The 24,434-nt window shown below is 41.7% G+C and overlaps 1 protein-coding gene across 1 annotated transcript in view; it reads right to left on the bottom strand.

Moving 5' to 3' along the window:
* The window catches only part of prex2 (phosphatidylinositol-3,4,5-trisphosphate-dependent Rac exchange factor 2), an 89,601-nt gene that overhangs the window by 42,795 nt on the left and 22,372 nt on the right, over nucleotides 1-24,434 (bottom strand). The window contains 16 exon segments of the mRNA XM_030757063.1: nucleotides 204-388; nucleotides 1,006-1,123; nucleotides 2,564-2,700; nucleotides 6,272-6,357; nucleotides 6,462-6,610; nucleotides 7,449-7,541; nucleotides 7,876-8,018; nucleotides 9,455-9,527; nucleotides 10,470-10,545; nucleotides 13,750-13,799; nucleotides 13,889-13,992; nucleotides 14,995-15,095; nucleotides 19,295-19,436; nucleotides 19,826-19,975; nucleotides 21,403-21,506; nucleotides 21,920-22,053. Coding sequence (XP_030612923.1) covers nucleotides 204-388; nucleotides 1,006-1,123; nucleotides 2,564-2,700; nucleotides 6,272-6,357; nucleotides 6,462-6,610; nucleotides 7,449-7,541; nucleotides 7,876-8,018; nucleotides 9,455-9,527; nucleotides 10,470-10,545; nucleotides 13,750-13,799; nucleotides 13,889-13,992; nucleotides 14,995-15,095; nucleotides 19,295-19,436; nucleotides 19,826-19,975; nucleotides 21,403-21,506; nucleotides 21,920-22,053 — 1,845 coding nt within the window.

The following is a 24,434-nucleotide window of genomic DNA, read 5'->3' as shown; positions in this document are numbered from 1 at the left end:
CTACCAGCTGTGGCGACCTCGTGCAAATAAGGGAGCAGCCGAAATAGCTTTATCAGGCATACAATTGAACAAGAAGACAGTCAACTGCACTATTAATGTCAACAATTGACATACATGAAAAACATCCCAAATGGGAAAGGAAGTGTACTGATGTTATAAGACTGTCAACAAGGCAAAGAACATCGCTCAGCTGGACAGGATACCTTAGCAGTGAGGCTGAAGAATCCCTTGGGCTCAACCATCTTCTCCAGCACATGGCACTTGATGCCAGCCGTGCTGTCATACTCGTACACCACTCCGTACTCCAGGTGGACATTGTCTACCGTCAGACTTACATGGTCTGTTTTTCCATCAATAATGGCTATCGTGTTGATTTTGTCCATTACCTCTGAGGTTGGAGAAATACACAAAACATATAATGTATTAAAAAAAAAAAACATAGCATAAAATATTTTTGTTCATTTGCAAAGCAACAAGACAGGACTGCAATGCACAGATGCAGTTTTTCCAGCATTTTTGTCAACACTGTTAGAACTGCAGGCCTACGAGGACCAAATCTGCAGATAGTTTCAGAGAAAGACCTTCTGCTCATGGCTTTCTTCCATTTCCATTCAAAAAAAAAAAAAAGATGAGTAATTCCAAGAGCGCCAAGTTAACCACTAACGCTAAACCTAATACAGTTATAAATCCTGACACGGAGCTGCTTGCTATGAAGGGAATAATTTTCCCAGTTTTACTTTCTCATTGGGAAACATAAATTGCAGGGGGAAATTAACACTTGATGAGCCAGAAGGGGCAGCTGTTCTCACACTAACACATTCCAGATGACCCTGTTTGGAGCTACGTTTTGCTTGTTAACTGAAGGAGGTAATGGGATTGTGTTCCTGTGAACAAGCCTGCATTACATCCACAGACACTTTAAGGAAAAAAAAAAATTGGCAAAAAGAGATATTCCCATGCAGCTTGTGAACGTGCATGTGTGTGTGTGTGCGCATGTGTGGTCACCTTCTACTTTACACTCAAACCCATCTCCATTCTCCTCGGGGCCGGGTTTCTGGTTAGTTTTTTGGCTGTCCTCCTGTGCGCTCTCACTGCTGTTGTAGACCCACTTAATAGTATCTTGCTGAATAAGTTAAGAAAAAAAAATAGGTTAAATGTAGACTTTTAATAAGATTATATGTGTTTCATATTATTGAAGTAGCTGTTGAAATGACAAATTGTCCATTTTACACTTTGAATTGATTAACTGTAATTCATCTGCGTCTTTTCATTTACAATTAATTTGATTGGCGAGATTATAGGCCCATATGTGCACCACTGTCAACATGAATCAGTCTACTGCACCATCACTCTCATCCCTCCATCCCTGGTGTTTCACAGGTGGCATTTCTATTACTCTGTTGATTGTGCGCATGTGGGCTGAGGCTGGGGTTTGTTGCAGCATGTTTAGCTGGTTACTGCCTAGATATGGTGTGCAGTGTCACAGTTGGGTTGGCAGAGCATACAGTGAAAAGCCTTCACAAACATATGGAAACATGGCACTTGGTGAGACCGCAAAAGCAAACCCATGCCAATCTTATCAACCCACTCTAGCATGCCATTCAGCCCTCTGTGTGTGTGTGTGTGTGTGCGTGCGTGTGTGCGTGCGTGCGTGTGTGTTCTCCACACCCAAGCCCACAGTGGGTTTTCTGCCAAGGCTACATGCTGCGCCTTCCCACTGGTCTGTGGTCTTCTAGTGTACAACCGCACACGCAGGCACGGATATACAAACACACACAAAGACGCAAAGAACGAGAAGGAGAGGGTGGTTCCTCCGTGTCCACACTTGATGGAAGCCAGATCCCCAGGGGTTTTGGAACACTGTAGTGCATCATTAAGCCTGAGGTCCACATGAGGCTCAATTATAATGACACACTACACTAACTCACACCATACACACACCCTGGGGTTTCTATTTTTCACCGTTTCCCACCTTCAACAGGTGGACTGAGCACTCACTTGTCTGTTGCCTAGCCTATCCCCCTCTTTTCTTCTTTCTCCAAGGCTCTCACACACCCTGACCCCCAGCCACCTCGGGATCCTTTCCCACCTCTATCTGCAGCCTGCCAGTCTCTCACAACAAGCCCACCGCTGTGAGCAAGGGGTCAGAGCTGGAGGAGCCAAAACTACTGTTATTATTGAGTAATGACCCAAGAGAAGGAAAAACGGAGGCAGATTGAGAAAGAGAACCAGTGTAAACAGTTTCCCTTCTTTTCTGCTCTTTTGTACTTCTGTGATCTCAGACATCCCACTACTAGTTCCACCAGCAAGTAATCATTCTAAAGCCTCATTAAAAAAAAACGCTAACATATTAGCAGAAATTAATTCCATTTTTCTTGTAAACCAGTCATTTATTCTTTTTTTTTTTAAACTTCACAATGACACATAATAACAAATTAAATATTTTTTCATTAACACTAGATGACACCATCCCCCAAATGAAAAGGTTTGACAAATGAAAGTGTCTGGTTGGGTTTACTCTGCAGTTTATCCCTTTTTTGCTTTTCCCTTCCTCCTGTCTCACCTGCGTGGGTCGCCGATACTTCCTGCACGCCGTGACATGAGCAATGACGCTGGCATGGCTCTCCTTGCTCACATTGATACCGTTCACCTTTATGATGCACTGGCCTGGGTGGAGACCGGCAGTTGCTGCCACTGTGCCTGGCGTGAGACAGAAAGACAGAAGGGAAGGGTGTCAAGGGCAATAGCTACCGCACGTTATCTTGCAGGTGCATGCTCAAACAGGATGAAAAAACATGAGCACATCCTAAAAAAATAATTGTCATTTCTTACACATCCTGTACACAAAATTGGATTGAACAACATTGTTTGTTTTTTTTTTTTTGCTTTGTATTTACAAGACTGTTTCCTGTTTTGGCAGCTCAGGAGGAGTTTGAGAGGGAGAGTGTGGTGCAGAGAGGAGGGAAGTTGTTTATCTGGGGTAGACGAAGGCCTCTGAGGGATGTGATTCAGACCATAGGAGAACTTCAAGGTTTACAGCTATCAGTAGGAAGTGCAAAGCAGACTAAATATTCCTCCCATTTGTTTTCATAGCTCCTTAAAAATACATCATGAAAACCTCACACTGTAATGTAAGGAATCTGCAACCATTTGGCCAAGGATTGCAAGGATGGAAGCATTCAGATGTACTTTCGCTTCTGCTTTATCTGAACTTAAATATATCAACAACATACAAGGATATTCTAGTTAATAATAGAGCAAAGAGTCTAAAAAAATACATAAAAAAGCATATTGAGCAATATAGTATAAATGAGCACTGTGCAAAACACAAGTATCTAACATTTTTATGTTTTCTCCATGCCTGTGTGGGTTTTCTGCAAGAGTTTCAACATCTTCTGAGAAAGGCCTTTGGACCTCTGTCACCTGGGATTGACCCCAGTGCCCTTGGGATTCTCTAAAAGGATAAGCATGTATTGCTAATGGATGATAAAACATCAATCAATAGCTCTCTAAGCAGCCAGTCTCAGGTGGGGTTTTCCTTCAGGAAAAAAAAACAAAAAAACAAGCTCACAGCAACAGTGATAACAGACTAGTGTTTAGCAGGTTCATTGTTTACTATGTTAACTGCCTCTGACATAGCATCCTTCAATACTATCACTCACTAATTTGAGCACATAAGTGTGTTCACACTGACAATGGGGGCAGCTAAATGAACTGCAACTCAAGTACCCAGATGGTGTACTCGTGATGGTTAAAAGTTGAACCCTCAGTAGTCAGCAGCTTGGCTAAACCACCAAACAATTTTCAGCCAGTGCAAGGAGAATTCATCAGCGCCAACTAGCTAACAGTGCAAGATGATTTTCTGGACATATACAGTTGTATTATGGAGCTCCATAAGGTTGTTGCTTTCTAAATACATTACATTCAAGACAAGAGGCACTTTTCGACATGCTTAATTTATTTTAGGGTGAACAGTCCCGATAACACAAAGAAATACCAACCAATACAACAACACACATCCACCCAGATAACTGTATTTCTACAGTAGTGGACATTTACATATACTTATCATGGGCATGAATGTACTGTGAAGAAGTATTTGCCCCCTTCCTGATATAATTTTTTTTGCATATCTGTCACAATTAAATGTTTCAGAACAAACAAATTTTAATATTAGTTCATATTTTAAATGATTTAATTTAGGAAAATAAAAGTTATCCAAACCTACCAGGCCTATGTGAAAAAGTAATTGCCCCCTAAACCTAAAAACTGGTTGAGACACCCTTGGTACCAAGACGTGCAATTAAGCAAAATTGGCGATGAGTCTTTCACATCACTGTGGAGGACTTTTGGCCCACTATTCATTGTAGAATTGTTTTCATTCAGCCACACTGAAGGCTTTTCAAGCATGAATGGCCTGTTTAAGATCATGCCAAAACATCTCAATTGGATTTAAGTCTGGACTTTGACTAGGCCACTCCAAAACCTTCATTTTTTTTTTTTTTTTTTTTTTTTTTGTTTTGAGCCATTTAGAGGCGGACTTGCTGCTGTGTTTTGGATCATTGTCCTGCTTCATAACCCAAGTGCTCTTGAGCTTCAGGGTACAAACTGATGGGCGGACATTCTCTGGTAGAGAACAGAATTCATGGTTCCATCAATTATGGCAAGTCGTCCAGGTCCTGAAGCAGCAAAGCAGCCTCAGACCATCACACTACCACCACCATTTTTGACTGTTGGTGTGATGTTCTTTTTTTGAAATGTTGTGACTCAAACCTTCCAAAAAGTTCAGCTTTTGTCTATAGAATATTTTCCTAAAAGTTTTGGGGATCATCAAGATGTTCTCTGGCAAATGAGATGAGCCTTTGGGTAAGCAGTGTTTTTCTCCTCTTAACTCTGCTATGGATGCCATTTTTGCCGTCAGTGGGCATAAATTCTTACTGACATGAACTCTGACCTTAACTGAGGCAAGTGTGGCCTGCAGTTCTTTAGATGTTCTGGGTTCTTTTGTGACCTCCTGGATAAGTCATTGATGAGCTCTTGGAGTAATTTTGTTCGGCTGGCCACTCCACTGTTCTAAGTTTTTTTCCATTTGTGGATATTGGGTCTCACTGTGGTTTGCTGAAGTCCAAAAGCCTTAGAAATGACTTTGTAACCCTCTCCAGACTGATAGATGTTATTGACTTTGTTTCTCAGCTATTTCTTTAGATTGTGGCCTGATGTGCTGCTTTTTGAGATCTTTTAGCCTACTTCACTTTGTCAGACAGGTTCTATTTAAGTGAGTTCTTGATTCAACAGGACCGGCAATAATCCGGCCTGGGTATGGCTAGTTAAATTGAACTCAGCTTTCCAAAAAAAAAATTTGATTAATCGCAGTTAATTCATGATTTAACAAGGGAACAATTACTGGGGTGATGCTAAAGATAAATAAATCACTCAAGTATCTTTTTAAAATATTATGACAGACCATCCTCTGGCTTTTCCAAAATAGAGGACCAAGTGTGTTGCTATCTTGGCTAAAAAAGATGTCATAAAACTTATTTCAGAAACTGTGTAACACCTGTCTCAAGCAACAGTGCCAATATACTGAACTGCTGTGCACAATTAATTTCACGATGGAGCTTTCTGTGCAACAGCTCTTTTTTCTGTGCCTCAGTTTCTTCATCTCTAATTGGTATTACCAGCTCCTGTTGACCTCAGTCACCAGGGAACAGAGGCTATTATGACAATCCAAGGGATTAGACACCTCCTATATTTTGAGCTTTGTCAGTGGGGATTGTAGCGTCCACTTAAACACACAGCAGGTTCCCAAGCAACCACATCATCAAGTCAACACATGCAGATGCACACGTGCACGCTGACACGCAAGCACATACTCTGCTATCCCCACTTAGATTGCTTAAGGGGGAAAGGAAAAAAAAAGGATTCAATTCCCTTGAGATGGAGATGGATTGTTTTTTGATTGAACCCTACCTCATGCCAGCCCTGATAGCAGTGCTACTAAATATGCTGTGTTAGGTAAGAGCAGTGATGAGTTTAGACCACAAAATGCAGAGTGCTTTCCTATCAAACAGGGTAATCGAACCGCTAAGAAAAATGTGAGTAGGTGCATGGAAATCATTGTATTCACGTCACACTGCAGCCAAGTCACGCATACCCCCAAAGACTGGTGTAGCAGCTGCTCACCAGCTGTGCCACAATAACAAAGAGGTGATGGAAAGACTTTTGCTGATGAGGCCAGACGGCTCAAGTGGTGGAAACTGCAATCTCTTACCTCTCCCAACAGCATGGACCACAGAAGGACCAAATCCACGGATCTGGAAACCTAAACCATCAGCCGAGTCTGGAATCTTTATCGTCCTGGAAATGAGAGGAAAGAGTAAATTGCTGAGCTGCTACATGCAGACAATGAGATGATATTGACAGTGCGTGTGCATACACACATTACACATACGTTGACTTACTCTCTAGGTTTGGTGCTGACCAGCACTCGGAGGGGTCCTTTGCTGTTGAAACATTGTTTGAGGAGGACTTCAACTTCAGAGAAAGGCCTGAGGAACACCAGGTCTCCATTTATGGCAAACAACTTCTTCCCAACTTCCAGGCCAGCCATCTTAAAACAGAATATGGAGAACAAGAGAAATAATAAATTACAGAAAAGGATTAAGTCACACATTCGGACTTAATGTGACGCAGAATCACAATGAAATGTTCAAATCACAATGAAAAGCATACACACTCCACAGTATTAGGAGGCAACACGGGATAACTTGTCTGTCAGCACGCAGCTGGATCCTGTTGAGGATTTTATTTTTCAAAGACATCACACACACAAAATGCTATTCTCAATGCAAGCCAGACCTTCAAGTCTCCTTCAGTGCTACTTTAGGACTGGAGGGAATCAAAGATCATGCGCTCAAACTGATCACATTTGCCTTCAAACTCTCCTGTGTCATTTTCAAATAGCAGATCAAAGCTAAAAAAAAAAAAAACAGAAACAAAAAAGCAACAGAGACCTCAAAAACATGTCACCATTCTTTATGATCTATATGTATAAATATGCTAATGGTGGCATTAGTGCCACATCACAATAAAGCAGGTTTAAAGGAAGGGCAAACAGTCAGAGGTTTATAGTTTTTGTGACTAATGACTGAATCATATTTTAATAACAAAGGACTTCTACTGACTGGTACATCTGCAACAGCTCCGCTGTTACTTTCATCTTGGAAAATAAAATCAAAGCAATCACATTAGCGGTGTTCCTTCCTATTCTACGTAACCTCTGATCTGATAAATGAGGAGCAACTCGAGGAGAGCCTTCTGCTTGGTGTGCACTTTTTTGCATAAACATGCTAGAGCATGCAAAAAAAAAAAAAATCAGAGAATTAGAGAAGAAACTTCATGATTGTTTTTTTTTTTTTTTGCACATCTTTGTGTGTGTGTGTTGTCACCTCAGCTGGGGAGCCCTTCTCCACAAATTTGATTATGGGGACACGGTTCCTCTCTTCCAGGGTAAAGCCATAGCCTCCATCACTGGGCCTTATCTGGAAAACAACATGTCTCGTATCAGCAAAATCCCAAGCGAGCAGACCAAGCACAAACACGGACACACCAGAAGAAGATACTGTTGCAGACAGATAGCACACACGGTTCTGTCTGCTCACTCGTCTGCAAAAAAGAGGAAAAAAGAATGCTCTTCTTGCTTACCGAGCTATAAAATGGACTTTTGCAGTGTTAATACTTTTACTTCTCACAGCTGCGTGCTGCATAATGATTTGCAGTGCTTTCACTTTCTCCAAGTTGTGAAAGTTTAGCAAACCTTAGCAGATCAGTCAGCGTCAGAGATAATCGATCAATAATCCACCAAGGAGCACTCACCAAGAGAGACTTGGAGATGACATTTTCAAGTATTTTCAGGTCATGCTTCATAGGTTTGTATTTGGTGTTGGAACCCTCCATCTCCTCATCAGCAAAGAAGCGGAACAGCAGGGGTTCATCCTTGAATTCGCTCTTCTCCAGCACTGAGGCAGACGACAACAAAGTCACGTATGAAAAGGGCAACTGAAGAGTCCAAAGGTTTAGGCACTAATGCAAAGTACAGTTTAAAAGCTGCACTTCACAACCTGAATGTGAATTTTAGAACTGATTTTAAGACTTTTAAAGCCCCTTTGTAATCTGGTTCCTACCTATATCTGCAAGAACAACTGCTTAAAATTAATAATAGAAGTTCCTAATTGTCAATTTGTACACTGAGGCAACGGGGCCTTTTCTAACTTCTTCGGTGGAGATCTCAGGCAGGGTAACCTGGTGTTCTCTTTTATTGTAAGGCTTTTCCTTCGCTAATAGTAATTTTCTTTTTTTTTATTGTAGCTGAATATGAGAATTGTCACTAAAGGGGGATTTAAATGTTGGACAGACCATTTTCGAGGGAGTAGAAACTCTATAAACTGTCAGTGTGCGGGTCTGTGCAGAAGCAAAACGTGTTAAATTTAGCAAAAACTCATTTTGCATTACATTAAGAAGTTTAAACCCATCTAAGTGTGACTGCAGTAGTATTGCATGCCAAATGTTCAAATAGACACTTTGACAAAAAGGCAGACCCCACTTTCCATGCCGGACAAAAAATAAGACTTTAGAACGAACCCAGTCTCAGGAGCAACATAACATATCCACCACGACTGCAATTTTAAACTAAAAAATAGCCCTGAGGGGAAAAACAGAGTTTCCTTCTCACATTTCCTCACTTCATTCCTCTCAAGATCAGATATAGCGTCAATAGTTTTAATAGCTACATCGTCAGGCCAAATAACTTACAGGCACGAATGGTGAAATTACCCTGTAGGCTGTGGAAGTGACAGGAAGTTTGATGGCTGGGGCTGTTATGTTCTGGAGATGTGCTGGTAATTTGTAGCATGAGGATTAAACTGTGGGTAGTTTGAAGCAGTTACATCATGGGGTCCGAGGTGATACGCTGTGATTCATACTGTAGTGTGTATGATGTGGACTTTGGCACGGGGGAGACGCGCAGTTAAAAACAAATCCGACTCTCATAAACAAAACTGTAACCATGGCCACTGTCTGTTTTGCACTTACAGATAAACAGTTTTCTCGCATTTACCCACAACTCTTGGTTACTTAAGACATATACAGTGCATATATGCGCTCAGGCATACATGGAATTAATGATGGTATGCACTTATTCACTGGATTGGAAAAAAGTTCTATTCGTGTAGCATGTCAGAGGGACGTTAAGTAGAAATGGAAAGAGAACAAGAGTGGTTGTGTTCTAAAACAGGATGCTAAATACCAGGCGCCCTCTGCGTGGTTTCACCAAAGCATTCATCTCTCATTTACTCAGTGACGGAGAGGATTCTATGGTTCAGCAGCATCAGACCCCCCCCCCCCCTTTTCTTTTTCTTTGTTCTGCTTAAATTCTCAGCAGTGAAAAGTGCTGTACCGTGATGCATGAAGCCATTGTCGCACAGCTCGACCCCCAAGATCACCGCTTCCTCCCTCGTTCTGCAGTCCCCCTGCACCAGAAGAGTGGACGCACAGTAGAAATAAGACAGATGCAAGGATGAAGAGTGGATAGAGTAAATGAGTCAATAAAGGGAAAAAATAAAGCAAAGGAGGATGAGAGAAAACAGAACAAAGGACATTGTGTGTTTAGAGTGCAGTCAAAATGTCACATTCACACCCTTCCTTTGTTCTTGCATCCAAAAGCCCTGAGGCCAGCAGAGCCACTCCATGCTCCATCTTAAACAGAGCCAAAATCATGTCTAGACAGTATAGTGTGACAACTCTTGAAGGCCCACTGAAGAAGTGAGAGCTACTCCACTGCACCGACTCAAACGCATTCATATGGACTACCACAAACACACATATGCACTTCTCCACGGACACATGCATGTAATGTCTGCCAGTGATTCTGTGGTTGCTGGTCACCATATACGTTTCATTCCTTTGTTGTTATCCTGAACAAGACTATCAATCTGTCACCCTCAGAACTTCCTGTCAAAGTCAATAAAGCTTAGCTGTCCAATCAATTCTGCTTTTCTTTCTTCATTTTTTTTTCAAGGCTCCTTTGAGAGCTTCAAGTCTGATGGTTTCATTTTTTTGCTGCACATTTGAAGTGACTGACCTGTAATGATGACAACCGGTAGACTTCTCTATGTTTTAAAGGGAGGGGGGGTCTGGTTTCAATATGCAACAACATGGGGTATCTTTAGAAACACATAACTAACTGTATGAAAGTATCCAAATTGAATGACAAGAAAACCAAAACAAAACAACTAGTGTTCAGAATAATAACAGATTAACTTAACATTTGGCTCCATCAAAATTTTTTTACATATACAAATTGGAAAAATTCAACTTATATTGTTGAAAAGATGTGTTTGGATAAAATAAACATATGTTCACATCAGAAAGTCTCCAAAAAATAATATTTATGGAGCAGCAAAAGGGCTTACCTGCGCTATGAGCCAGTCTATCAGCTTATTAGCCATGACCACTGATTTGTAGGTCCGTAAATGATAGTCTTTATCCCTGGATGGGCACAAAAGCAGAAATCATCAATAGAAGGATCTGGGAAACAAAATTCTTGGCATTTTTAATTTTACTATTTGTTTAAGCTATGAGGAGTAATTGCTTGGTCTATTTAAATACAATTCCTAAAGGAGGGATAACAATTCCCAGTGTCAGCAAGACGTGGCCTCTTTTCAAGTACTGGCTGGTGTTTGGCCTTGGGGTGCTCCATGTCAGTATGGGGTTGCTTTTCTCAGTGTTACCCATGCAGCCACACTTTGCCAGACCCCGAGAATGCTGTTTGAAATGGAGCCGTGACTTTCCCATGAACACGGAGGCCTCCCCGGGGACACACAGGGGGCTGGAGCGGCAGGGCCGGGAAAGTCCAGAACCACCATGACTTACACCACTCCACCGCTTCCAGCACATGCAAACACTTACACACGCACACACAAAACTAAACATACGCACGCCTTTCTAGCATACACAGTTCAGACAAGTCAAATAAGACTTGTGGGCCAAGTTAAAGTCCAATTTCAGATGCCTAGTACGCTTCAGAATGTGAATTGTTAGAGGCCAAGTGCAGCCCTGTTTCAGCCATTCTGAAACCTCTTGTTACATAACTGTATTTGACAGCCTGCACTGATCCCGGATGAGGACAGTAGAATTGGAAGTCGTGTCACACCATGCATAAACCACTCTGACCAGAGGAACCAAGAGCCACCCTGCATTTCCCCCCGAATAGGATACTAGAGCCAGGGAGATTTGGGCTTCAGCGGCTGGTGCAAACTGAGGCTGTCAGAGTGAAAAATGGGGAGTAAACAGCGGTCCATTGGGCAGCCATATGTTGAGGATAAGGAAACAGCAGTTTGAGGACTAACAGAGGGAAAGGTCAGAGAGGTGGTTTTTAACTTGCTGTCCAAAGACAAAGTTTGCCTTGACATTTTGTGAGCAAAGATGTATGCAACTGTTGTATTTTCAAAGTATTCTTTAGAATAAATTACACAGAGGATGCTGAAAGTTCAAACTTTAATCCACTGCTCAGTACTGATAAATTACTCAAGCAGTTTTCCATACTGTTTGTTATTCTGAAAATCCTACCCATACATCCGTAAACATTGAGCTTCTGGGGGACCCATTTTTTTTATCCTATATGACCATAATTTAGGAGTAGCCTTTGCTGCATTGACCTTGTGCACATGATAGAAAATGTTCTCATTATCTGTTTTAACACTTAACAGTGTGCACACAGCATAAGCTTGCAGTGGGCATGCAGTGAGGTCTCCTGGAGTGGCTGGATTCACAGATTTCTTGTAAGGGAAGCAGGGGCTTAAGTAGGGGTGGGGGGGGCAAAGAAGCCACGGAGGGATGTGGGGGCTGCACAGTATATGCCCCACCCCCCACCCCCCCTTGCCTCATCTCTCTCACTCTGCCAGGAAATTCCACCTAATTAGGCAGGGGCTGGTTGCTCCAATTAAACTCTGGCATTCCCAGGCCCTGTTGATGCATTGTGCTGGCTTCTCACTGAGACTGCACTGTGCAGATATGCGAGCTAACAACATACACAACTCCAGTTCACCAAAAGGAGTTTTTACATCAAGAGTTTTGGCTTCAACACAAAAACCCCAATGGACTGAATGCTGACAATCCAAACATATACACACACCAATTCACCCTTTGAGCTTTTTAGTAGTTAATGCAACCAAAAAAGCCTCTAAGCTTGGACACATGAAGGACCCGCGTGCCCCCACTAGCTAAGGCACAGTTTTATAGGTGTGAAATTAAAGCTTTTATTCAAGCCATTTGAAATCAGTATAAACACCAACTTTGATGTTGTGCTTTGCAGTAAGATACATTATCAGGCTGCAATAGAATTAAAGTTAGATTATCAGAAACAAAAATCAAAGCAGGCCATTCAATTAGATTCAATTCAGTTTTATTTATATAACACCAAATCACAACAACAGTCACTGCAAGCTGTTTTATAAGGCAACGACCCTACAGTATTAGACAAACTCCAACAATCAGATTATCTCCTATGAGCATGCATTAGGCAACAGCGGGAAGGAAAGACTTCCTTTTAACAGGAAGAAACCTCAAGCAGGACCAGGCTCAAGAAGGAGCAGCAGGTCGCTGGGACCAGATGGGGGTAAGGCAAAAGAGAAGAGAAAGGAAGAAAATGAAAAAAGAAAAGCATAGGAAGATAGGATAAAATGCAGAATATGGAAGACAGAAGACAAAATTTAATGACATGCAGTAGTGTTGTATAAACTCGTAGGAAGAAGTGCTCAATGCATCAAGTTCCCCAGCAGCCTGAGCCTATAACAGCATAAATAAGTTACAGCTCAGGGTCACCTGATCCAGCCCTAACTCTAAGCTTTATCAGAAAGGAAAGTTTGAAGTTCTGCCTTCCATTGTACTTCTAGAAATTCTAGTAAGCCTGCAGTCTGAGAGAACAGTTCTCTATTGGGATAATCTGGTACTGTGAGGTCTTTAAGATATAACAGGCCCTGATTTTTCTAGTACTTGTACACTCCAATAGACATTTTTCATTACTTGTGGGCAAAACTGCTCAAAAAAACACCTGTTCAAGTGACTACTTCATGGGTAGCCTATGCTGGATGATTCTTCTTTGGCAGGTTTCCAGTAATTTCCCTATTGTAAGATACTGAGAGAAATCACTTTAGTTTCATTACTCATATTCCCAGGCCATCATGTTCATTTTCTAAGTTTAATTACTATTTTGCATCACACTGTGTGTCATTTTGAAACAGGAATGGCTTTGTGATGTGCCTTTCGAAACAAAATCAATGTGCTGTCAGTCACTTTCAATGAAATGTGTTAAGACTTGTTTATTGAGACAAAAACGAGGCACTAGTGAGCTATGATTAATGGACTAGGCCATGTGACTTAAGCGAGGTGTAGAGATGCATCCAAAGGAAATTGCCTGTGCTCTTTACCGTGTTGATCAAGACCATGTTTGAGGTTAGAAAGCAGATAGAACCAGACATGCTCAATCACCCACAGGAGCCTGTCACCATCTGTGCCAACTCCTCACAAGGCCTCAAAAACAACGAGCTCATAGTTCACCGTGATATCCCTCTCCTTCACTCTGGTTAGTTTGTGGCGGGGGGTTATTTTTAGGCACAAAGACCAGACGCGAAACTACATTCATGCCCCACCTGGCTTGGCTGCAACGGAGTGGAAAAGAAAATGACTGCCCACCTGATGACGGGAGTGAAGAGGCTGTGAAGACGGCAGAACAGCCGAACACCCTGTGAAAAACAGGAGAGAGTGTTTGAGTTGTTTGAATTTGTCTAAAATGTGATTGTAATTGACTTAGTTTCCACAGCAGCACCGTTACCTTGGATATAACATCGTGCATGTCACTTCTCGGATGGTAGGTGCCATCGTCGTAGCGAAAACGGTAGAGTACAGGCTCAGGTTTGAACTGGTGTTTGTCTGTGACTAAAGAAGTGCCACATATTCATGTCTCAGAATGACAGAAGAAATGAGTGAAAAAGTCTCAACCTCCCCCCTGGGGAGCATTATTCAGTTTTGCTTTAAATGTGAGTGTAAGAAGTTTAAAAAAAAAAACATACTGAAGCCAAGCAGGGCTGCACAGAGAAACAAGCTCTCCAGACGAGAGGAAGACTTGAGCACCACACAGAGTGGTCACAGATAACACAGCTGCTCAGAGCTTCCTGCTTTTCTTGCTTTAGGGGACTTTGTGTAGACCCTCCAGCAGTAATAAAAGTTGGCTCTGTATTTCTGGCTGCAGCTGAGCAGGTTCCATTAAAGGTTTTTTTATGAAAAGATATTCTATCATTTTTCACATGGGGACTGCTAACTGCACTGTGAGGGAGAGCTCAGAGGGGCTCTGAGTTATTCCTCTCTGTCAGGAACAGCTCTAAAGCCCAATCTCATTTCTCAGTGAGGAAGCAATAAAGTGCCCCTGAGTGATTTAAGATACAACTTGACTTGGGGCCCTATGCTTTTGAGGAAAAAAAAAAAAAAATTACATGCAGAGCTGTATGCGCCATTTAGTGTGAATGCAGAGCGTTGGCCAGCTTAAAGCCTCATGCACTACACGCACACTTGTTACCCAAAGCCACAGAACGGCAGCTGAGAAAATATAACACAAACACTAAGGCAAGAAGAGATTAATATTTGTAATCCCTTACCTAAACATAGTGTCAAAGTAGTGTTTAAATGGGACATCTGCTAAAAAATAAATAAGAGAGCCACATCTACTTCCTAGACTTCAGCCAGAAAGTGAAAGCACTGAAGAGCATTCTTCAGACATGTCTGGTGGTTAGGTCAGGGAATGGCAGGCATTTGCATGCTCTACACTGTGCAGCACAAAGTAAATTATACTATGGCAGATTTGATTTAATATGTGGGACAGCAAAGGATGATAAAGCAGGTCTGAGTGGGAGAAGAAGAAAAGAGATAAAATGAAGAACTAACCGTGGTGGATGATGCCATTCTCCAGCAGAGCTTGACCCAGGTGAACCCCTTCCTCTGGGTTGCCCGTTTCACCAATTTCCATCAGCCAGGACACAAACTCACTAGCGGGAGGAGGGACAACACACAAAATGCAGAACTGGCACAACAGCATATGTGGCTCAATTGTAGGCAATAGAACAAAAAAACCCATGGGAAATTTCCTCACTTCATAAAGGGCGATGTTTGTGATCATTGGAGACAGAAGAGAAGAAACGGTCTTTATAACTTTCTACAAACTGCATTTACTCTAAATCAACGTGACTATGGCAACAAACACTGCACTGGCAAAGGGGAATGATTTATTTATTGTCAAGGCCCAGGTTTGTTTGTTAAAACAACCAGCAGGGTTTAGTTCTTGCTTTTTTTTCTCATTTAACTTTATTTAATTTAGACACACAATATAACAATATCAATAACAGAGGATTTGACTCGAGCTTGGGAATTTTTTGACAGAAATTGCGAGGTTTTTTTCCCCCCCCTCCCCCTCTCTGCACCACTTAAAACGGGAAAGGGAAAAAACAAACCAACCGCTAAAGCACCGTACACAGCATCTGATGTTCTGGCCCAAATGAACTTAATGGGATAATTCTTTGTAATTTAGTGACTCAATAAAAGACAGAGAGCAACACAAACAGGCAATGCAGCAGCAGTCGATCTGATTACATCCTTGATGTCCTGTCTGTCCGCAAAAGTCAAACTTACACAGCCAGCAGCACGTCTGGAATTCTGTGGAACTCACTTCCAGGCCACGATGGGGGCAACTGGTGTCAGTGTTAAAAACGAACCAAAAAGCAGCATTTTTAAAACAGCTTTTATAGAAACAGCTCACTGAACACCCCACTGCCAGCCCGTCACGCTCTCAAACCACCGACTGTTGACGTCTTTTCTCTCCAAATTAAACCTCAGTTTGAAAACACAAACCTATAACGACCTCTGTACGGAGAAACTCTCTAAAAAAAAAAAAATGTTGACAATTGAGTTCTCCCAGTTAGTCGCCTGAGTAAACCAGTTTAACAGCTGAAATCTATATTTGAATCTGAGAGAAACTGAGCCAATCAGACACCGCGGCTCATTGCAGACTCAATACATGTAGGTAATTTTAGAGCAAAGCTATTAGTCATTAGTTTCTAAACAAATTTTTCTCTTTTCTTTTTTTGCCATTTAACATTAAGACTTTTATATTTGGGCTTTTTAAGTAAAAGCTACGTCCAGCTGCTCGGGGTCGCTCTGCATGTTTGATTTGGCAGAGTTTTCAAGACGAGACGCCCTTGCTGACACAACCCCACAGGGATCAGTGTGTCCACCCGGGACCAAACTGGGGATCTTTTGCTTGTTAGGCAAACGTGTAAACCACTTCACAATGGAGCTACAATTTATGTGTTTTTGAGTAAATCAGAAAATTGGAGAGTTGATGTCCTGGGCAGCCTCAGGTGTAGAGCACATTGTCCACTGATCACAGGGCCAAAGTGCCCTTGGACAAAATACTGAACCGAGCTGGTCCAGATGGCAGGTAAGCACCCCACATAGCAGATGTGTTTGAGTGTATGTGAATGGGTAAATAAAGTTTTAAAGGATAATCCTTTTTTTCTTTTCCCCCAACAGAAGATATCCAAATCCAAATCTGTCCGTTCAGTTCAATTCTATTTTTACTTGGTTTGCCAGTCAGAAGAAACGGTTGATTTTAACTTAAGTTTTCATATGGAACTAAACAAACAAGATAGAAAGTGTTAATCAGTGAGCTTTAGAGGTACTGCTAAATACATTTTTTGTGCCTTCAGTCAGGGGCAGCCAAGCTGTCCCCCCCCGTGCAGCCTTTATGGTAAGCTGAGCAAACTGCCTGCTGGCTATAACTTCATATTTACAGAACAGAAAGAGAATAGCAAGAGATAAAAGACTTCTTACAGAACTCTCAGCAAGAAAGCAATTCCACATGTTTCTCAGTTTTCCAATATTCATGATCTAGGTGCATAACTGTCATCTGCTAAAGGTGTATCCAATCTAATGTCAAAAAGAAAGAGAAGAGGTCTTAAGAGGCTTTTCACCAGCATCTGTCATGATAAGCAGCCACTAGAGTCCATCACATGTAGAAAATGCAAACATGGTTTTTCTGTTTGTTTCAGGTTTAAAATTGGATGATAATGTCAGGCTAGGTGGCTGTCATACACAATTTCTTTGATGAATTACACTGTTTCAGAAAACGAACCGTAAATAAGATCATAACATTTAGAGGGGCAGAGTTTACAATGCAGAAATAGCCCTCGGTAAAAAGAAAAGTCAAAAAAGAAAAGGGGGAGGCGTGGAAAGAGAATGATGGAAAGGCATTTCACAATGGAGGGAGTGGGCTGAGTTGAAGCCATAGGCAATGTGGTTTTCATCAGAGACATACGATCCTGGTTTCCATTCACCAATTACGCCTACATGTAATCATCTCCAAAATCATCGCAGACAGGGGAAGCACCGGGGGGGGGGGGTTGAGATATACTCTTACCCACAAGTGGTCATCCAGGTGTAAAGGGGTAGGTTTTCAAAAGGGAGCTTCCCAGAGCTTCTTTCTCACCATATAATCTCTACAGACTCAACAAGATGACCACATCGGACTAGTGTTTGATCCTGCTAATCTTTTCAGCTGACAGATCCATTCCTTCTCCAGACCGCAAGGGATCTGGTGTTGTCTGTGTGGACGAAAGGAGAAAGTAACCCCTCATTTCAAACCACCATGCCATGTAACTTGGCCACAACTATGTCCAATTGGACTTTTTGGTTGTTTTTTTTTCCCCTTCTATTTATGCTTTTAAAAATAACAGGGATTTTGACATGACTGTATAAGCTCGGGAGATTTTCAATGTGATTATAACAAGTAAAAAAAAAACAAAACTAAAAGTAAAATTTTATAACAAATGGAAAACATGGCTCATTCTGAATTGTACTGGGGTGTTTACAAGGCAAATTTGTTAAGAGATTTCAACAGTCAAGAGAGGATTAGAACTTGAACAAAATCCAACCAACGCTGTCTTGTGGAAAAGCCTTTTAAATTTTACAGCATGGCTGTGTAAATGTATTTTTCACTACCACGTACATACCACCATCAGATGCTTGTCGCTTTTCTTATCTTTTGGCCACCTTCTCTGTCACACTTTGTCCTCTTCACACATCGGTGTACAATATGGGACAGGCAGCATTACTAGAGCGCATGCTGAATGTGAGGAATGGACAGGAGAGTTTTGCAGTTCCCAACTACAAGTGTAATCATTGAGATTCCCCATAAAATAGAGAAACAACTGGCTGTGCCCAAATATTTGATCTGATTTGAAGTAGACTGCAAGAGAGCTCCAGAATTCCAACTACAATAAAAAGTGTGCCCTTGTGAGGTATTCAAAAATTTTTTTTCCCCCCTTCATAAAAAGCACACAAAGCCTAGAAATCTGACACGACACCAAGTCGTCTGCATTTTACATTATGAAAGCAAAATACCCAAATGGCATCGACTTCTGCATACTTAAAATAGCCCAAGGACAGGATTTTCAGCAAAGCACCACTCACAGTAAATATTTTCACTTGTCAGCGAGTGCAGGAGAGACGGTCATGTTTAGACTCAAAAGTGAATATGGAAAGTGCGCCAAATTAACTGTGAAAATTCAAGGACAACGATTAAAGATAACCCAAACACACACACACACACACACACACAGCCACCCTCTGGCATAATGAACCTTCTACAATGGTTATCTCATGGATTTCTCAGCAGACAGCTTACTATAATCTAACATGGGCGAGGGAGCAAAGGGGCATTCAGCTGAGCCACACAGGGATATCTCCCTGTGATTTATGACTGGCATTCAATGGCCGATCCATCCCTCAGACACCACACCAATAATCCTTAAATAAGATTCATGGGCTAAATCTCGCTGGATTTCATTTTCCCATGACTGAGACTGCAGATACACATAACACAGAGTCGCCTGAACAAAAAAGTGCAAATGCGTTCTTCTTTCCAGCAGTTGTCTTTACAAATCCTCGCCAGTTTTAAAACAAAAGCTTGGATAGCTTTATGCTTTATGATTTTAACATGAATAAGTACAAAAGACCTATAAATCTTTTAAGTACAGACACGGAATACAGACATTAAGTCCTGGTTTTTGAACGGCACAGTCATACAGTTTGGGACCTACTCAAGGATGAAATGGTTACACTGACATGACACAGAGAAAGCCACACAGCTGAACACTAAGTAAGCATCAAGGTCAGCAGCAAGGAGTCTTACCTTCCCAGGAAACACTTGGGGAAGGTGGTGAGCTTGCGTTTCCGGTCCTTTATGAGGTTACCCTTGGTCATGAGGTGATAGAGCTTCTCTCCCTTCTCTGACACCATCACCCACGTATCCTGCTCCATGCCGAGCCTGAGACCTACACAGAACAGGGTGCAAAGAGCCTGTCAGTAACACGACATTAATAATCTTTGCACCTAGCTCCTACACTAAAGGCATCAATCACTAGGTGGAGAAGGTTAATGTCTTCTAATCTGACAAGATAATTAGCAGTTGGTATAGCCTTCATTATGTGAGTTCCTTGAGGGAAATACCGCAATTAAGCATGAAACCCTGTCAGTTTTAGACGCAGATTCCTCATACTGTCCACAGATGGGATCTACTCACGTTTTTAGTAATTCAAGTTATATTGCTTTGTATCGATTTTCCCAAACACAGCCTATATTCTCAGTTATTTAAATCAAGACAGATGTAACTGGCTTTCCCTGAGTGTAATAAAAGCACTGACACTGATAAACCATCGCTTACTTTTCCTGCGCTCCCTCTCTTTCATGATGGCCTCCAGCCACTCCTGTTTCTCCTCTGGGGTCTTGGCCATGCAGACGAACCACTTGTTCTTTGCCGTGTTGTGGATCTTCCAGCCGTTGTTCACTATGTTCCCGCTGCTGTGGTAGTCAGCTGAGGAGAAGAAAACACAGAAACAATTGTGACTCTTTCTAGTTTGTTTTTTTTTGTTTTTTTTAAGTCAGCTCTTTGCAAGGGAAGGACTTATTTACTCCACTTTTTCATATTTGAAAGAGGAAAGCCATGAGTCAGTGGCTGCACTGATCACGACACTGTAAACAGAGTTATTGGGAAGTTGGGTTCACAGTAAATAAGGGTTACCGCATAAAACACAGCAATAACATGGGGCACAAATCAAGTGAGCTGTTTCAGAGAAAAGCAAAGCTGAATGACATAGTGACAGCAACATTACTATAAAGGAAAAAAAAAAATTCACTAAATTAAAAAAAAAAAAAACATGCCTTCCGATGAGTTATTGCTTTCTTACACACTGTCTTACTGCAAATGCTAGACTCAGACTCATTTTTCCATGCTCTAGTACCAGCCTCTCTATTGAGTGGTTCATTGATTATCGCTCTTCTCCTTTAATGAGATAAGAGAGAGGGAACAACTGCAGAAAGAGGACTATCCATCAGCATTATTTACTACTGAGTCCTCAGAATACTTCCTCAGAGCTGGTGGCTACTTGTGATTCACCATCTATGCTCGTAGTATATACATGTTAGGAATGTCAAAACCTCCAGATAATAGAAGTGAACTTTTGACCCTTTGTCCGTCACCATTTTCATCTCTTAAGAACCATTTCCAGTGTCTTCCCAGCTGGCCTCTGACTTTCCTCTCTAAGCAAGCCATTACAATCACCAATTACAATCATGTCTAAAAGAATAGATGGTGTGGTGGTGTCCTTTATATGGAATGCCTCGAGGGTGTGTTTCAACCTCAGGCAGCAAGTGTGTGCCTGGGAAAAAAGTTGTGGCACTTTGTTAACATAGGAATCCAAGCTAAAATAATCCAGTCACCCTGGATTTAAGATTGAGATCTCCCGCCTGTGGTGAAGAACACCCACAAGTTACTGCTCTGCCGCCTGCCTCGCCTGTTTATCCAGACCCAAGCCCATCCATCCCTCACCAAAAACACCCAATATTACTGCCCATCTAGGACTGCTGGAAAGGAAATGATGGCTTCTACAAATATAAATGCTAATCAGTGGCTACGTGAGGCCAAAAGACACAAGGGCTCAAGTTCACCAAGGACCAGCAGCAGCACTGCCCCAAGGATATGTAACTATAGACATCTAAAAAAATGTTTATAGGTAAGTCTTATTTTTCCATTGGCGATCCAAGTGTAAAATCACACAGTTGTGCACCAGTTCACGCCAAGGACTCTGTTGTCTACTTCCCCGTGTGGCTTATTATGGCATATATTTAAACTCCTCCTGCCAGGATCTCCGTAAGCGGTCCTGGCAAGTGAGCGTAGAGAATGAAAATCAAACAGCGCTTGTCCAAAGTAAATGTGGTATCTTTTTTTACAGCATTGCTCACCTGTGCCATCATCCACATTTTCCACCTCCATCACCTCAGTGCTGATTCTTCCCCTGAACAGGTAGCGAGGACCCTCAGCGGATGTCTTACTATTTTTTAAACGCCTTTAACAGAGAGAAACAAAACTGTGAGTAAACCTAGAAAGTTTATTCATACTTAGTGTACAATTAGTCACACTTACAAGCATATTTTGGCATCTACACTAAAGTAATTATAACCACTGGATGTTTGTCCATATAAGGTAACCAGTAGCAAAACAGGGGGAAAAAAAAAGAAAAGAAACTGCTTTATACATGAAAGCCTATTCATCCAGTTGTGCTGACACACAAATATGCAGTGAATTATTTGCCCCTACTGTAGGGGCACAGACACACGGGAATGAGCACAAACAATATCTTTATTCTCTCTTTAAAAAAATAAAAATACACACCCTAACGAGAACTTAAAATTCACCTTCTGCTCTGTAGACTTTTTGGATCAGAGTAATGAATAAAAAAATAAAATAAAAAAAAATCACCTATTTTTCTTCTTGCAATAGACCAGAAGCTTGTCGAACAAGAAGAAAATCCTCTCTTGTATGTTCCCAGCTGAGATCTTCAGCAGGACACCCTGCATTAGCATCTCCGTGCATGTATCCGTGATATTTGAACCCTGGAAACCCAGAAAAAAAATTGACACACATGAGACATATGGGAATTTGTGCACAGAGTTACAGTTTAAATTTTGAACTACAGTCAACTATATAACTTGGGCCATTTTGGCATTCACATATAGTGTCTGAACAGAAGGAGAGACTACAGAGCCCAACCTTTTCCTGTTCCCTCTCTCAGGGGTCTGTAAAAACACTCCCTGCTTCCTCACAGCAGATTGCTGTGAGACTTTAAAATGCGCAGCTGTTAATAGCTTCTATAGAATAACATCCCGTGTAGTCAAACCATGCGCTACGCTGTCGCGCCTGGTCACCATATTGGTTGGGGTTCCTGCTGCAAGTGATAAAGCGTGCTGTCTTTTCCCTTACCTTGCCTGCTCAGGGAATTTATGTACCATGTTTGATCAGCCCTTCAGAGCTAAAAATAACCCCCATGCACACAGAGGCGGAAAATGTGCTAAGCATTTCCTCCTGCTCGAGACATCAGCGGGCCAAAACCTATCCCACATTTTTTTTTCCCTTCTTCTTCTTCTCCTCCCTTTTCCTCTGCTGATCATTTTTCACTTCTCTTCCCCTGCTCTGTTCCTCGCTATCTTTTATTCCTTCCTCCACACTTTTCTTTTTAAGTCTCCCACTCTTTCACAGGCCCATGACCAGATGTTAAACTAATTTGCAGCTTTTGAATGCGTGCACACCAGACACAGAAAAGGTCTCGGTCACTTGAAGGGGCCAATGGTAACATCACACCAGTCCAGATTGTAAAGCAGCACATCCTTAATGGAAGAATCGGCACTTCCCCGTTGTGTTACATGTGCTTTAAACGGAACCTCATCACATTTGCTTGGTGCAGCCTTTAAATTTCCACTTCTTCTGCAGCATTTTTTCAGTTGTTGTTTATATTAACTCTGGTCCATAAAAAGCTTCTCACTTCAAACCTTCAATCATCTGTTTCATCCTGAATTCAAGCATCTACTTTCATAGAGAGGAAATGAGTCATAACAACTGCAAAGCAGGATATGCTATTAATTAAAAAAAAAAAATGCCAGACAAGTATTGAGCTCAGAAGTGGAATTTGCCAATTACCTCAAGAGATGAGAGAATTTTTTTTAAGCCAAGGAAGCCAAATCAAGCAAACTCTACAACTCAAGTACATTTTAAGCATGCTAATTAAACAAGAGAACAGAATGTGAAATGAAATTTGAAACTACAACCCTCTAGTCTAAAATTAACATATTTTTATAGTGCACAGTGACAAAACACAGACACATGCAACACTAACCAACTGGCAATCACTACCCTGACGAATGCTGGCAGCACACAATCATGGTGACCACTTTGGGCCACAGCCCTGCTTCTCACACGGGAGGTGAACCTGCCAGGATGCCCTGACGGTGGCCAGCAGTGGAGCAGGTCAGCGCTAACAAGCAATCATCCCAGGGGGAGGAGCAGAAATGGAAAAACAGCGGCTCTCACAATCACTCCTCGTCCCACCGACATACCTCAGACACCCACACAGAAAAACAAGATACAAGCATCACTCAGTTCGTTTTTTCTCCTCCTCTCTTCTCTCCCTCTTAGTTCCATCTCATTTAGGGCCGGAGAGCCTGGCGTGCAGCAGTCACAGGGTCCAGCTCCAGAATGAGCTAATGTTTATAATTAATAAAAAGTACTGAGGGGAAACTGCAAAGTAGCTACAGCCAGGATTATGTTGAATACAAGATGTCACCCCACCCAAAAACTAAGCCTGATTCTGATTACACTATTCTTAGATTTGTGTCTGTTTATCACTATGTAAACCTAAAACCTGTATAATGGCCTTACATTGAGGTTTGGGGTTGGATTTATACAACATTAATGGATCCACTGTTGAGGTTCCTGCCATTTATTTTACTGTAAAGCAAAAGCACTCACACTAAAAGGCATCTTTCCGATACTAAAAACTAGAGCGGCTCAATCAAATAATTCAATTCAAATTATTTTCTCCCATATCTTTCCTTACTCAAGTCTGAGTTAAAAGCCTGTTTTCTATTTAGAAACAAATATCTGTTACTGCCTACAAAGGCTCTATCAACACTGCAGCATCTCTCAGTCTGCATGTGTGCAGGAAGCCTTAAGGCCCTTTTACATGAAGCCAGGTCAATTACATAAGTATTCCACCCTCTTTCTGTATAATTACCATCACTTTTTACACTTTCCAGCTTCTATAAAGGCCTACCAACTCTTTATCAAGGCACCCTAAGGGGGAGGGAAAAAAAGCTAAAAAGCTCTACTCACAAAGAAGTGCAATCTACCTGATGATGATCAGACTGCTCACCCCAAAGCATGACGGCTTTAACTCAACCATGCAGAAGCAGTGTGGCTATTGTGAATACAAGTCATTGTT

This window comes from Archocentrus centrarchus, chromosome 20 (assembly GCF_007364275.1).
Source record: "Archocentrus centrarchus isolate MPI-CPG fArcCen1 chromosome 20, fArcCen1, whole genome shotgun sequence".
Taxonomy (NCBI): Eukaryota; Metazoa; Chordata; class Actinopteri; order Cichliformes; family Cichlidae; genus Archocentrus; species Archocentrus centrarchus.
This window is presented reverse-complemented; position numbering and strand designations above follow the sequence as displayed.